Below are 15128 nucleotides of genomic sequence, written 5' to 3' on the forward strand. Positions count from 1 at the left end.
AATGCAAATGCAATGTATTATTGAGCAGGAGAGGTGGGTCATCCTTTGAAAGCCTTCAATGTTCCACATCGCACACAAAAAAGTTGGCATGTGATAAGTTATTACTTTAATGTGTCTTTAAAAGAGCGTAATGTTGCCTCGGTGCTGTTTCTCAGGCTTCACCAGGCGGATGAAATACATATATATAGCTGAGAATTGGTGTCACAGATCTTTGAAAGTAACCACCACAAACTACAGAGCAGAGGAGACCGAGAACGAGCTCACAGGACTTGAATCACTGCAGTTTGTTAGCGTCTGTCTGCCCTCCAGTCCTCACAGGCCCTTCAGCAAGTTAGGAGGGGCCTTTATTGGCTCCACAAGGGAAGCTTTCAGTGCCCCGGGTCAGGGGAAGGCTGTGTTTATTCACCCATTTAAACACAAACACACACCCAAAGTCTTCCACTGGCGTCCCCCTCTCTGTCTGTTTCACACACTGACTCCTCTGTATCCTTTTAATTTCGGGCTCTCTCTCAGCCCTGCTTTGTTGATGTTGTTATTGGCATGTATGTGTGTGTGTGTTTTGAGTTGCACTGTGTTTACGTCATGCTGGATTTACTGAAATTGAACTGGGATAAATGTGCCTCAGCTCGGATGTGCATATCTCCTTCTTTGGGTCCCAAATGTCGCCGCCTGTGACGACAAAGACAGCAAACTGGGCCACAGATACATCGACGTATGTTGGCAGTTCAAGGTGATAAAAGCAACAGCTGCATGTTAAAGTAACTCAGGGTTGCTGCCTTGAAGGTGAACTTTTTGTAAGTGCTTACGATCTGATGGGAGCTGGTGTTTTGTTTGTCATCAAATCTGATCAAACCACGCAGTCCAGTTAGCGGAGTTTTCGTAATAAAGAAATACTCAAGATTTGAAGTTCTCAGGGGCTTTGAGGCAGGTGCACATCCAATCCAAGGCTCCACAGCCAGAACTTGAAAAGACCGACCTGACCAGAGCATAAAAAACCACAGATCCCTCAGGCCTTGAACTTCTGCTGCAACACAATGCAACGTCATCTGGCAACACACTGCAATCAATCAGGAAGCAGTCCATAGTCCCAGTAGATGAAGTTTTCACGAGAACCATGCTATTCTTTATCTCCCAACTGTCAAAACAAAACACAAGGTGATCGTCGCCATGATCTTTCCTCAGGGAGTACCACTGCACACTGTGAAAGAAGCTGTATAAAACCTTTTGTGGCTCCACAGGGAGCTGTGTGAAGTCTGATAAATTGCCTCAAGTAATGTCACTTGAGTCAGCGGCGGTTGGGTCTGAAGACTACGAGTCTGAAATGAAAAAAAAAAACCTGGAGGTGTGGAGTTACAAAGAAGTGAGTTTATCAAACCTCTGTAATCTGTTCTTCATCTCTGCTTGAGGTGATGGCTCGAGGCTAGCAGCGACTAGCATAACACATCCACATCTCCACAGGAACTGTGTGTGGCTGAGTTGCATTATGGGTGATGTAGGCGCCACATGTTCACAAGGAATGAATGGCAAACAAGAGATGCGATCCAGGGCTTCCACTATCCAGTAGTTTTTTACTGGAAACATCTGTAGAAGTCCGACAGGTTTAAATCTCTCTGCTCATAACATCCAGTGAAAAGTTAGCGATGTCCGCCCTCCATCTGCTCCTCTTCTGGTATTTTCACATCTATCTCGCTGAATTAAGAGTTTATTTCAACCTAACCAGAGTTGGTGGTGATCGTTGAAAGACGAACCAGCAACGTTTTAGTGAGTTTTATTTTGTTTCTATCAAGTTTCAATGAAGTGTGTTTAACGATGCTAAAATTGCTGTTTCTGTAAATGGAGTTTGGTGGCTTTGGTGAGAGCGACATAGCGGCTGTTTCTGGTTTAACAAGAAGGATATTTCTCTTTAATAAAAACATCTTTCTCTGCAGGATCCTTTCCATAATGTTGTCAGACACTTAGAATAACAACCTGAGCACGTCAGTGGACGTACATTGATGGTGCACAAACGTCCGCAGGGATTACATTCTGGCCTGTTTCATTCAATACTGGACCAATTTCAAAAACTGTTGTCCCCATTCGTCACTTAGATGCAAAAACATGGGAAACAAAGGTTTGATTGGAATTTCTCCCATTTGTCCAGGACACTGAAATCTTCCAGGACCGGCACCAATTTTTTCCTAATGGAAACTAGAGTAAACTAAAGGCAGCGCTGTTTTCTGTTTGAACATGTGTGTTTTAATCAATGCTTAATGCACACCAATCGTGTCACTCTTGACTTACACCCACAAACAAACCTCATCCTGTACGGTGCTAAACCGTGACGCTGACTCATCTACAGTTCGGCCATCAAGGCGTACATTGCTTTGGCAAATGGCGCCTACCTTTGGATTGCAGCATCTCTCAAATTCACTCTTTCACCTCATGAATAAGTACAACCTCTCACTCCTACTTTCTGTCGCTTCTGCCAACCTTCAAGTTCCATTTGAACTTTTCTCTGTATCAACTATCTGAGCTGCTCTCATCTCACTCTCTCAGCCCAGCTTTTGATTATGTGCAGTTATTTCGCTCTCGCTCTCTGCTGACTCTCCGGCTTTCTCAATTTTAACATCCATATCTTTCCACCTATCTCTCGGCCATCTTTTTTGATTACCTGCGGATCGCTCTCTCTCACTGTCCCTCGTCACTCTTCCCCTCTGCCGTATCCTGGGCGATAGCGTCCTATACCGTACTAGATCCATCTCAGCTATGAGAGCATCTCTCCCATGTCTTCTGCGTGGCAACCACTTTCTCTACCTTGGTCTATAATCTGGTTTCTGTCTATCACATCTGCTACAACTCATTTTTTCATAAACCTATATGCAAGGGATTTTCTCTTCCCTTCCCTCTCATCATTTGCACAAAAATGCACCTGCTCTAAATATCCCATTCCCAACACATTCCTTTCATTTTCTTCAATTCCTCTGATTATATGCTAGTGGAGCAAGTCAATTATCAGCTGTGTAATGTGGCTAAAAGTATGCTACTCTGACAGGAAGTGTCACCGTGTCAGTTTCACAGCAACAGCTGCCTAACCCACAGGTCTGCCCACATGGTGAGAAACTAACTCAAAACACCAATCAAATGCTGAGAAACTCTCGCCAACAGCCAGCATGAGAAACACATCATTTCCATACAAGAGCCAACAACGCATGTTGTCTGTGCTTTTTAAAATACTACTTTCACCACTTTACGTTTGGAGGGTTCATTTCTCACCATTTCTAGGTCATCCACCTGAACAAATTTGTCCTCAGGGTGAAATCCTGGCGGAGCCACAAAGCCCTAGCATGACACAATTCACGAACACGTTGCAACAAATATTAAATACATTTTCTATCCTGGTACAGTCATCCTTGATCTAACTGGTGCAAAGGTGCACTTGAATAAAACAAAAAGAAATTACGACGTTTGACAGTGTCAGAGTCTACTAGACCCGGGTTTATCAGGGTGTTAACAGCCAACATTCATGATCTTTACGAAAATGTTGTTTATGGGCTCATTGATAAAAACATACAATGTATGTCTCAACATTGACTTGCTGAGAGTTTTTGGCTTTCAAAATATACTTTTGCAATTTCTCACCAACAATGTTGAAAACACTGACTTGTAAAAACCTTCTTTTCCTCGAATACAACCACGGCTAAGAAGCCACGGGCAGAGAGACGCAGTTTCGTTAATTTGCAGCCTCATCAGTACATTCATACGTCTCCCTTAAAGACGACACAGCGAGGCTGAACCAACACCAGACTTTGAAGATGAGCCCTCGGGCCTCAGTCAAGACGACGCTGGTGTCAAACTGGTTTTCACTTTGGCTTTGTGCGAACATGCATGTTTGCTCACAAATTGAAGAAAGCACTTGTCTGAACGCAGCATGTACACATGGCGCAAACAAGCTGGTTACTCCAATAATTAGCACAGGAAGAGGCAGGGGGGTCTTAACTGTGATTATGGCTACACATTTCTTTGTATTTGTACTATTTTACAACAGTTAGTAACGTTAAAAGTGCCAGAAACGCTCTCCATAAAGTCATGGGCGCGAAGAAGCCACATGGATATTAAATAAGGGTGGGGCAACATGGACAAACACACATGATGACAACCTCCTTTCAATATCCATGTATGTAACACAATGTCTACCCAGGTCAGTGGTTCTCATGCAGGCACTCTTGTGCAGATAAAGATTTCTTTCAGTTTTGGAAACACTGGTTTAAAGTTGCAAGTCCCTTGGTAAACTCTCTAGCTGTCATCCATCACGTTGGCCTGCTGGTCATTCATCACTGAATTGCAGAAATAATTCTGGCAGAAATGTGACAAACTGTTGGAGGGTCGTTTGGACAAACATGTCTTTCTTCCCTCCCATCACACACGATTTCAGGATGGGATTCTGTGAAAAACCTCCACCCAGCAGGTTTGTCTGAGCTTCACTGTGAAGGGTTTTGTCCTCCAATCACAGCCCAATCTATATAAAGTCAATTTAACTGAACTAAACTTCATTTCAAGAAGACGAGTTTGAACTAAACATCATAAAGATGACACCCTTGTTTATCACATAGTTGGCATAGCCAGTGGCTACAGCTAGCTGCGTTTTATGGAAATTCTGTGACTAATCAGACACCTCGGCTGAAAATACCTGTCATAATCACTACTGTCAGGCAGGACTCTGTGTCTTCATTTCCGCCTACTTGCGGTGTGGGCAGACCCTTCTGTTGTGTGTATCAGTGAAGTAAATTGCAGTGGGAAGGTATCTGAGGCATCCTGCGGCAACAACACAGTGATGCCCGGGGCAACAATGGAGACAGCTGAAGTCATACAGATGAGAAAAAGGAAGCAGGAGACGAGCGGAGTGAGCTGCAGTGCATGTCTACCTGAATTAAAAATCAATATCTACAAAAAACACACCCAGACGTTCCTGTTTCTACTCGCGCTAAGCTACTGTATGTGTGCACCTTGCGCACATAAACATTCACATCCACATGCAAACACACACACACACACACACACACACACACACACACACACACACACACACACACACACACACACACACACACACACACACACACACACACACACACACACACATAGTGAGGCCTGCGAAAGCACAAACACACGCACCGGTACACTTATTGTTGTTTCCCACAGTCCTCTGTGACTTGCGTCGACTTCCTTCAGCAGCCGACACCAAAGTGAAACACCTCAAACCAAACGGCCTCAGACCTCAGAGGAGGTGATCTACTATCTGGCTTCTCATTTATTGAAAAGAGGAACACAGACGCTGTGTAAAGTTTATGGTCAGCCAAATCATTTTGAAGTGTGTGTTACACAATTAGTATTTTAAGCAGTATTTTGCACAATTAAGTGCAAATCCTGCACAGAAAAATGTCCAAATCAAGAAAAAAGGATATGCCAAATTGATGTGGAAACATCTGAACTGATTTAATTCACATGAATGTTCAACTCCAATGAAGGACTCAGACACAGTGAAATGATGATAAATAAAGAAAGTCTGACCAAACCATATAATGTGCCGTGTTAACAATGATGAATCACCTTGCTGGGCCTTTGCCAGCTGTGTGGCAGCTGTTCTGTGCCTCAATGAGCGGCGGCCAAAGGCCTCAGCGGAGAGGAAAACAACAAACCCTGACATCTCTGTACTGACTGAGTGAGTGCAGGCGGCACCAGGAAGTGGTTAAAGAAGATGGGCACCCTGGCCTGGCACAAACATTTCAAAGAAAAAACAAAACACAGCAGTACTATCCTTTAACTTTAATTTGTCGAGCTGCGTCAGCAATGAGCAAACCGCGCTCTTTGGCTGAAACACAGGGCCTCTTTTGAAACACGTTTCTTTGCATACTCTCCAAGAACACAGCATCGACCACACACTGGTCTGCATCTCCTCCTCTGTGATGTTCATAGCGGCTCCGCAGCTTGCTTAGAAAGCAAGAAATCACCACTTAAGTCTGCGCTTCCCTTCCTCTCGCTCACTTGCACCTTCCCCGGGGAGCCTGTGGCTTCGCGATGGTTGGAATTCCCATAAATGTCCGATCTGCACTGGGCGCAGCCGAAACCGCTATAAATCACCCAGCGTGATTTGTTGTCTGTCTGCATGGCACTGAGAAAGGTAGGCCAGGAGGGAAGAGCTGGACGGAAAAACCGAGGAGCTGGGAAAGGTTGACGAGGCATAAAACCTGCGGTGGGAGAGATTACCCACCGAGCCAAGCATCTGCACAGGAGACTGACGCACCTACAGCACGTCTAAAACCTTCACATGCAAGAAGTCCAGCTGACAGCGAGTCTCAACCAAGATGTCTTTCAATGAAGGACGGCTGTGAAAACAATGAATGTCATTTGTCCAAAGATTGGAACTCTATATTAATAATAAGGCTGCAACTAACAACTATTTTCATCTTCGATTATTCTGCAAATCTGGCATGTTTACACAGATTCAAGGCTTACTGCTTTGTGTTCTTCATTCATCAGATCCAAGCAGCACCTCCCCGCTGTCTTTCATCACGATAAATACAATTTTAATTGCCACAGTGTGTGCAGGCTGCTGCTGAATAATCTTCACTGGGCGCCATCAGAGACGAAAACCTCACGTGACGGCGAGCGTACCAGCCCTTAATCGCTGCACCTTATCCAACCGCAGTTTGGCAACCTCAGAAATAGCTTCAGTTTCATTTGGAGGACAGGAAGAGCTGAAGTCCTTCCAGCTACTTTCCACTTTGTACTACAAAAACATGAATGCCATTAACTGCATCAGCGGTTCCATAGCAACATCCTTGAAATCTGGGAGAGGTCCCTGGACGTCAGCTTGAGAAGCAAACTCGTGTACTTCCTCCCTTTTTCTCGTTCATCTCTAATAGGCCTGAGCTGAGAAGACAATACTCAAATCTGTGTCTGTGTGCTGACACCACACTGCTGAGCTGTCCCGGTCTGCAAGTGCACACATGCTCAACTACAAGCTAACAGCTCAAACCTGGGTTTTGGATGATTATTAACAGAGAATAAAAATACTAAAAAACCTCAAATACAAAAACCCCAACTCAACAGTCTCTCATCTGTTGAGTTCCTGAGGGTTCTGCAGAGGATTACACCGTTTGTTGAGGATTTGGAGAGACATTTGTGAACTTCTCGCTGTGATTTAGTGAGCAATTGTTTGGTACTCTGGTTGCGCAAGGGTGTGATTTATCAATGGGGAGAGGTTAATGATTTTTCTGGATGCATGATGGTCGGCTATCCAAAGCCTGGTGAGAGCTACATCACCAGCGTTTATGTCTTATTATCTGTAGTCTGTTAAAGGAGTCGTGATGGACAGGCTGCGAGAACTGCAGACCACAGTATGGCTTTACTGTACAGCTGCTTCTTAAACTGTGACTGAAGACAGAGAGACATTAACTTAGTGGCTTCTTGTTCGGGCTTTAGTTACATGTGTGCACTTCGTGCGCAGAACAGTCACAAGCTTACTGAGTTTTTACAATAGGTTGTTGGCAGTCATGTGACATTAAATTCAGATGGAGGGAAACTGTTAACGTAAACATTTAGTGTTAGTCGTGTTGCTTGTAGCTATTACCTTAAATCTATCACCATAGATTACCATTATCCAACTTAGCTACGCCCAATCGCAGACGGTTAACAAGCCATTTTTTCTTGCGTTTTTCTGTCAATTTCTTTCATGTTTCACCCTTATGAACAACAACTTTTGGTACTCGATAAAAGCTCCTCACAGTTCCTCAGTTTGATCAATCTGAGCAACTGTAAACAATGCAAAATGTGGCCATTTTGAGTGTGTGTTATAGTGCTTCCTGCCCACTTCCTGCCCTCCATCTGCAGTTTGCGCCAAAACAAACGACTGACGTGAGGTCAAATGCAAACAACTTCTTACAGGCACTGATCCGAGCCAGTACTTGTACCATACTGTCAAGAAAAGAAGCACTTTATCTGAACCCAGCCCACACCTGGACGTTACAAGAAACAGTATGGAAACATTTCACCTTGCTTGTCGTCACCTCAGCGATATTAACGCTGGTTTCAAACTTGGATGAGGAGACAGGAAGTGATCAGCATCCTTCAAAAAAAAAGGTGGCAGAAATCGAGGAGCCCTCCACTTCATTTGAGAGGATAAGACTAAATCACAGATCCACTTCACTGCAGTGGCTGTGTCATATATTTGTGGACTAAACATGGCTGTTATGGTTTGTTCAAGTGTGCACAAAAGGCCTCTATGAAGGTGTGAAAGAGGCTTTCTGCCGACCATGCACACACAAACAAACAGAGGATCTGAGCCACAGAAAGGGACCTTTTCAAAAGCACCATGCAAAGCTGAAAGCTCGTTTTTAAACATTTTTTTTTTTGTACTCTGAAAGTGCTGGCACTTCAAAACTATTACCAGCAGCTGAACATGGAGGGGAGTGCAGCGGCGTGAGCTATTTTTGGGCAGAGAGCGTAACTAAAAGCAATGACAAGCCAGCTGTGTTTCCACAGCTTCGTGTAGGGAGGAGGCGGAGAAGGGAGGAGGAGGGATGAGAAAGCAGCAGTGATTAAATTTAACCGGCCTCATTCAAGCTAAAGTTTACACAAACTATCTCCCGGGCTTAGGCCTAAGCCCTCTGATGGGAAGCTGCGATGCTGCGTTCGCGCCGCTACAGTTTTAACGCTGTCACACATTTAAGGCCCACAATGCAGTGCAGCAACGGAGGGTTTCCCCAAACTTTACCGAGGACCCAAACTCACCAATTCTTGGCTTGAGCCCCAATTTACACACAAGTTTCTCGCTTGGCTTAACATGATAAAACTACCCCGAAAGTCATTTCAACTGCGACCCCTGACATCCTCCCAAGGACCCAACACGGCCCCTGCACCCCAGTTTGGGCACCACTGAAACCACTGATACAATTTGTCCTGTAAGCATTGACTCTGGGCTTTTCCATGTGGTATTACTGCATTGAACAAACATTCAATAGCTCCAGCGCGAGGCATAAAGTTAGAGTTGCTAACTGCTGTTTGTCCTGAGAAGTTCTTCTAACTTAGCTAATTAGCTCTATCCGAGTTACACACTGTCAGTTCAGTCATGTACAGTTTGGGCTAATTAACATGTAACTGCACGAAAAAGTCCCAATTAGATGATTTGTCCTCAAACAACTGAGCTACTGCTAACTCACTTCACTTCTGACAGATGAGTGTGGTTTTCCTAGAGCGAATGGAAGCAACGGTTTGATTTTGGCTAACATTAGCGAGGCGAAGCTAATTAAAGAAACAATCGTTTTGTTTACCTCTGCTGTCCGCAGGGAGGGCGGTTTCTTCAAAGCCAGTTTGAAAGAAGTTTCCATGGCTCCGGTCATTTTCATAACTTCGGCTCAAATCCACACCAGGGCTTTTAGCTCCTCTTGCGTTAAACTCGCTTTCGCGTCTCCCCGTTTGCTCTTCAGCTGAACAAACTCACATCCCCGTGGATCTTGTCCTCCCTCGCCGAGCCGAGCATGGATGGAGTTTAGTCCAAAAACGGAGCGACCGGGAGCGCCTTCTCCTCCGGGAGGGGAACAAAACTTCACTCTGAACTACTGCGCGTCCGAAAAAGAGTAGACACCAGAAAAGTGTGACAGAAAAGTAAACGTGTGGCACACGCCGTCTTGAATTGTGTACATCTTTGGTAAAGGAAATATCCAGCTCGGTAGCTTCTGGAGTTCGGATTTAGATCCCTCCTCTTTCAGATCTGAGAGCCGAGAGTTGACGACATCTGTCTGGCCGGAGATGATGAGGCGTTCAAATGCTGTCGTAAAGAAGAAGGTTTATGGCAGTGGAACATGAGTGACACAAGTTGTAGCTAATTACTGCGTGAAACTGACCTTACGTTTAGATCCACGTGTTTTGTGCACATGATGACATGTTTACTGGATAAAAGCAAAATTAGCTGAAGATTCTATCAAACCAGCAACAGAAGTTTTAACCGACTTGAGGTACTTGAGTTGATGTAGTAAATTTCTAAAAGGAAAAAATATATTTAAGGAAAGAAAACCCCTAATAGCATGGAGTCACTTGTGTGGGTATGGTCCACATAATGTGTAAATATATTTAAAATTATATAAAGATTCGAGGTTTTATGATACAATGGGATATTGGTAAGGTCACAGATAATTTGGACTTTGAGTGGATGGTGTGGTTTTCCTTCAGTTATTTAAGGATTTATGGCTAATTTCCTGGTTAATTATAAACAAAATGCTGCACTGGAAAATTTCCATTTCCAATTACAATGTTTAGTTATTCAAATTATGATTAGTAGCAACTGGACTGTAGATTGTACTTTTGAAGCCCCTGTTTTGTAATTGAAGTTTTTCCAAGTAAGAATTAGAGTGCAAATATCCAGAATGTTCATTTTGGATATTTCTAATAATAAGATGCCATTTTTGATATGTTTAATTTAATTAGCTTTAATAAGTGAGAATACAGCTTGGAGTGGGAGAAATGCTACCATGAACACCTAAAATGTAATTACAGATACGAGTGTTGTTTGAGGAGATGTTGACACTGCTTGCCATAAGTGACCTTACTCTGAAATGTCACTTAAAAAGTAATATCCATCTAAAGTTAAAAGTAGCTAATAGGCTATTTGCCACCATAAGCTACCAGTCATACTAAACCGCCAAGAGTGCATTTTATTGTCTATGGATTAAATTTTTCATTTGTAAGACAAACAATGCACTATTTGTTTGTTGTACAATCTTGTTTTAATAACATAAAAAAGCCGCCTTTAGATTTCAATCTCGGGTGTACGAGCTGCGACAGGAGTAATTGAACGCAGCAGAGATCCTCCCTCTGACTTCTGAAGTTCCATCGCTGCAACAGACGAAGTAATCACATTAACATAGTACTCGTAAAAGCAGTTTTATAGTAAACCACGCGACGTGAGTGTATCGAGTGAGCTGTTGCTTCACAGTAGAGTAAAAAGTCAAACTTGTACAGCAGAATCTAACAGTTTCCGATTAAAAGCGGTGTTTTTGTGTCAGTCGCCTCCTAAAACAGCTCCTCACGCGGAGAAAGCGGGATTACAGCGACCCTCTAGTTGATGGTGATGCGTTCAGGTCTGCTGCCCGTGTGTTCGCTCTGGGCCACCGGGACACTCCTTCCTCCGTCTATTGCATAACTGCGGCGTGTGCGCTCGTTTCGTTTTACCTCCCGCGCTGCGTTGACGGTGGGGTGGAGTCAGCGAGTTTCAGGGTGGTAAATTCAAAGGTGGGTGAAATGTGTGATCCAGATGTTGAAAACCCGCACCAATCTAAACAAAAGTGCTATTCTTGTACAGAGTTTGCACTGATTTATAGCTTCTTTTCTTTTCTTTTTCAATGAGGCTATTTTATTGCAACGGCTGAATTATAATGGATAAACTTTTCCACATATAAAATTAAAATGTGTGAATTTTTTAGAGAAATGAAAATAAGACTTTTAAGATAAGATTACCCTCAGATTTAAAACCAGTCCACTTGTGGTAGTTATACAATCTTGGTAGTTTCTTCAGTGTTTGTGGGAAAAGTGAAGAAACCACAGGCGCTAATATGAAATGTAAAGAAACACACCTGGATGGTTCCTTCAATGCAATATCATGTGAACAGATACAAACCAGAGTACATGGTGTTATCTACTGCACGTCCTCACCGCTGTCAGCTCAACACTACTGTATTTTTTTCCCTTGACTCCTCATCAGCTCCTGGATCTGAATTATAGCTCTTGGATTTCTGGTTTTCAGCTTTGGGAAAACGATTTCTTATCCACACATCCAATATTTAACTTTCCCAGAACTTTTCCCTTTGATTCTGTGGCAGAAGACATTCCCAGAGAAACATAAATTCTTAACATCGGCATCTTTATTGCACAACATTCCCATAAAATTGGGAAAAAATAATTTCAGGAGACAATTCTTAAAAGACATTCTGTACAGATACATGGAAATAAACTGAGTATGTACAGTTTACATGAACCGTTACACATCATGGGCAACTGAATAATTTATTTATATACAAAGAGGGAAAAGCAGATATAAATTCATACCTTTTCAACATAATGGCTGGGTTGTACAAAATGTAGGCTGATAACAGTGGAGCATCTTCAATACAGTTACAAGCATGTGTATTTTACCAGCAAAATGAGCTCTCCAGAAGCCTGCGTGTGCATTCATGCCTTCCATTAAGACTTGGGTCATATACAGGGTGCGATTTGAGTGTTACAATGCCAGTTATTCCTGCTTTTTCCAGCAATGTAAGCCGTTCTCAGTGCACAGTTCATCACACTGTGAACCTGAAGCCCATCAACAAGCTGCTGCAAACAGTGTTTGTGAAGCATTTCCAATCTACACATTTGGGAAAGTTACTTTCCAGAAGCCACTTGGGTGAGTTTTTATTGAGCTGCTGGCTCAATTAAATGCTGTCCCTCTGTTCAATTCCCTGGACGTCGTGGTAAATCTGCTGGGCTAAAAACAGTACACTTGCAGAGTGCTGTATGGATGTGCATGTTTGAACCACTTCTCTCTGCTTTTTGTTTTTTAAGATTATTTAATCTTCATGGTGAAAGTGACAGCTGGAGAGAGACGGGCTGACATGCAGCAAAGGACGTCTGGCTGGAATCAAACCCAGGCGGCTGCAGTGAGGACTGAGCCTTCATACGTGGTGCACGCTCGGTCAGGTAAGCCGCCAGGTGAGCCACCACGCTCCTCTCCGCTTCTGACTGTGTTTATTATAAATAACCCAGTCAGTCACTGGGGAATTTTTAACTCTCCCTGCCTCATCTGCGATCAAACAAAGTAAATCTAGATCTATTTTCGACTGCTGTCAACTGCTGACAGCAAAAAGTACGAATGATGAAACGATGAAATAATGTCCCACTGGCCCCGCTGCAGGTTACGCTTTACGCCCAGGAGAGAATCCAAAAACAGGAGCTGTGAAAGCAGAAGGAGCTCCCGTTCACGCTCGGCAAATCGCACCCTGGTTATATGGCAAAACAACCAAAACCACTTATCTGTCACTGCCATGGAAAAATCAAAAGGAGAAAACTGTGCTACTATAGATTTCTGTTGTGTGTGCCATAGAAGCATGTTTGCAAATAGTGTTAACGGACACATAATTTAATCCACTATAAGGCCTACTGTGTTCTCCTCCCGCTGCAGCAAACGTCGAAGCCGTAAACATCGTACAAAGGTGGGGAAGCTATAAAAGTGTGAAAATATTTCAGCATTTTGGTTTTAAAATATACGCAGATGATGCACGTTTGAGCTTTTCCACAGTAATAAAGGGACCCTTTCTCCTCCTCGATCACATTCTGAAGCAAAAATATGTTTTCTTCTTCCATTTTTCTGAGTTACGATCATCTGCAGGAATTTGAGAACCTTCCCTTTTTGAAAGAACACAGCATAGAGTCTGCACACAGTTGACGCTGACATTCCTCTGATTAAAATAGCTTAAAAAGAATACCTCAGGGTTTTCTATGGGACCGCCGTAAATGTGGGTGTCATCTACTGCCCATATGAAGATCTGAGGTAGTGCTGTACCTACGGTATGATAAGAATGTCAAAGCCACTTTTAGCCATTTCAAAACCAGTCTGTAGAATCCAAAATTACAGAGAGCGTCGATCACCTCCACATGGCCAGAAAATAGGCTTCGAAGTCAGGTGTGCATTGCAATTTGACAAAAAAAAGTAAAAGTTGTCACTGGGATATCTCAGGGAAATTTGGCTTGTAAACAAAAACGTGGATAAATGAAATAACATAATTGGCATGAGATTGATACTGTTCTCGATGATATTTACCTCAAAGTAATGTTTAAATGTTCCATCTGCTTCCTTTAAACTTGTAGTCCATCACTTCGTACGACCGGTTTAAGATTGTACAGAAAAAAAACAGTAGAAGAAGAAACAAAATCCATTGTTATTATACTGAAGATATCTTAAAAGTTTCGTTCTCAACTGGAAAAATTAATAAAGTCTTTGGCTTTTGTGTCCAAAAATAAAAAGAGTTTTGAAAGAAACATTCAAACAACAGGAGAAGGTCGTGTCGGGGATGCTTCGGTCATCCAGCCGCAGAGCCTCTCCAGCTGTGGGACTGTGGTCTCTAGTGCCCCCCTGTGGTGCAACATCAGCATTGCAACAAATTCAGCAGCAGTGGTAGTGAGGGTGGGGGGCGGGTCGCTGGCTGTGGCTGTGGTCCGTAAAGACGTGCACTGCTCAGGTTCAGAGCAAAGATCCCACTCAGCCCAGGCACGCGGGTCAGGAAACCATGTTGGGGGTTGGGAGGGGAGGGGTCAGCTGCGGAGTGTGGACGGCCGTTTTGGGGGCCAGAGTGGCACCACCCGGCTCGGGCTGGTTTCCTCGGGCAGCTCACTTGCTTGGGACCTCAGTGCCTTTACAGTCTCATAGCAGGATCTGGGCCACATAGGGGGAGTGAGTGCTGGCCACAGCGGCCAACAGGGGAAGGTCACTGGACTCGATTCTGCAAAGATACCGGAGCAAAGAGGAGGATGTGATGAGATCTAAGTGCCTTCATGAAAAACTGAACTTCTGAACATTTCAACAAATTATTCATTTTACTAGTATGGAAGTTTATTCATGTGTTGCGCACAAATTTCCACACAGCACTGATTTTCATAATGCTAACAAGAGCTCAGCTTCTTCCTGGCCTATAGACTCTTGTATGTGTTGTCTGTGCTTCTGAGGGGAGGGTTTTTCATTAAAGATGGCCTGCAGAGCCTCCTTATTAACAAACAGAAGTTATGCTTACATTCAGTGTGTCTCACTGAGGTCTAACAAACATGTCAAGTTCATTTCCTTCCTCTTAAAACATCTGCAAAGTTGATTCATAACAGCTTGAACTCTGCATTGTTTTCACCAATGTTTACTGGCCAGTACTCTTCCTCTGTGCCTGTGTGGGCACACTGCACTGTCTCTTGGATCCTTACTGCCACCTGCCACCAATGCCAAGACTAAAGCTCTGTAAGTCTAGTTTTAATTTTACATGTATTTTTCATCATGCCTTGTTTTAGTTTTTAGTGCAGTTTACCTTGGTGTGTAAAAACAACCCTACAGGACCCCTTTAAAGAACCAAATCATGATT

The 15128-nt window shown here is 43.5% G+C and overlaps 2 protein-coding genes across 5 annotated transcripts in view; one reads left to right on the top strand and one right to left on the bottom strand.

Moving 5' to 3' along the window:
- Nucleotides 1-15128, top strand: part of irf1b (interferon regulatory factor 1b) — a 181563-nt gene that overhangs the window by 73629 nt on the left and 92806 nt on the right. The gene's annotated exons all lie outside the window — the stretch shown is intronic.
- Nucleotides 11877-15128, bottom strand: part of fnip1 (folliculin interacting protein 1) — a 41295-nt gene continuing 38043 nt past the window's right edge. For all 3 annotated transcript variants that reach the window (XM_070983564.1, XM_070983562.1, XM_070983563.1), the window contains one exon: nt 11877-14507. In XM_070983564.1, coding sequence (XP_070839665.1) covers nt 14429-14507 — 79 coding nt within the window. In that variant the 3' untranslated portion in view covers nt 11877-14428. The remainder of the gene's footprint in view (nt 14508-15128) is intronic.

The sequence above is a fragment of the Chaetodon trifascialis genome, chromosome 16, assembly GCF_039877785.1.
Source record: "Chaetodon trifascialis isolate fChaTrf1 chromosome 16, fChaTrf1.hap1, whole genome shotgun sequence".
NCBI classification, from domain to species: Eukaryota; Metazoa; Chordata; class Actinopteri; order Chaetodontiformes; family Chaetodontidae; genus Chaetodon; species Chaetodon trifascialis.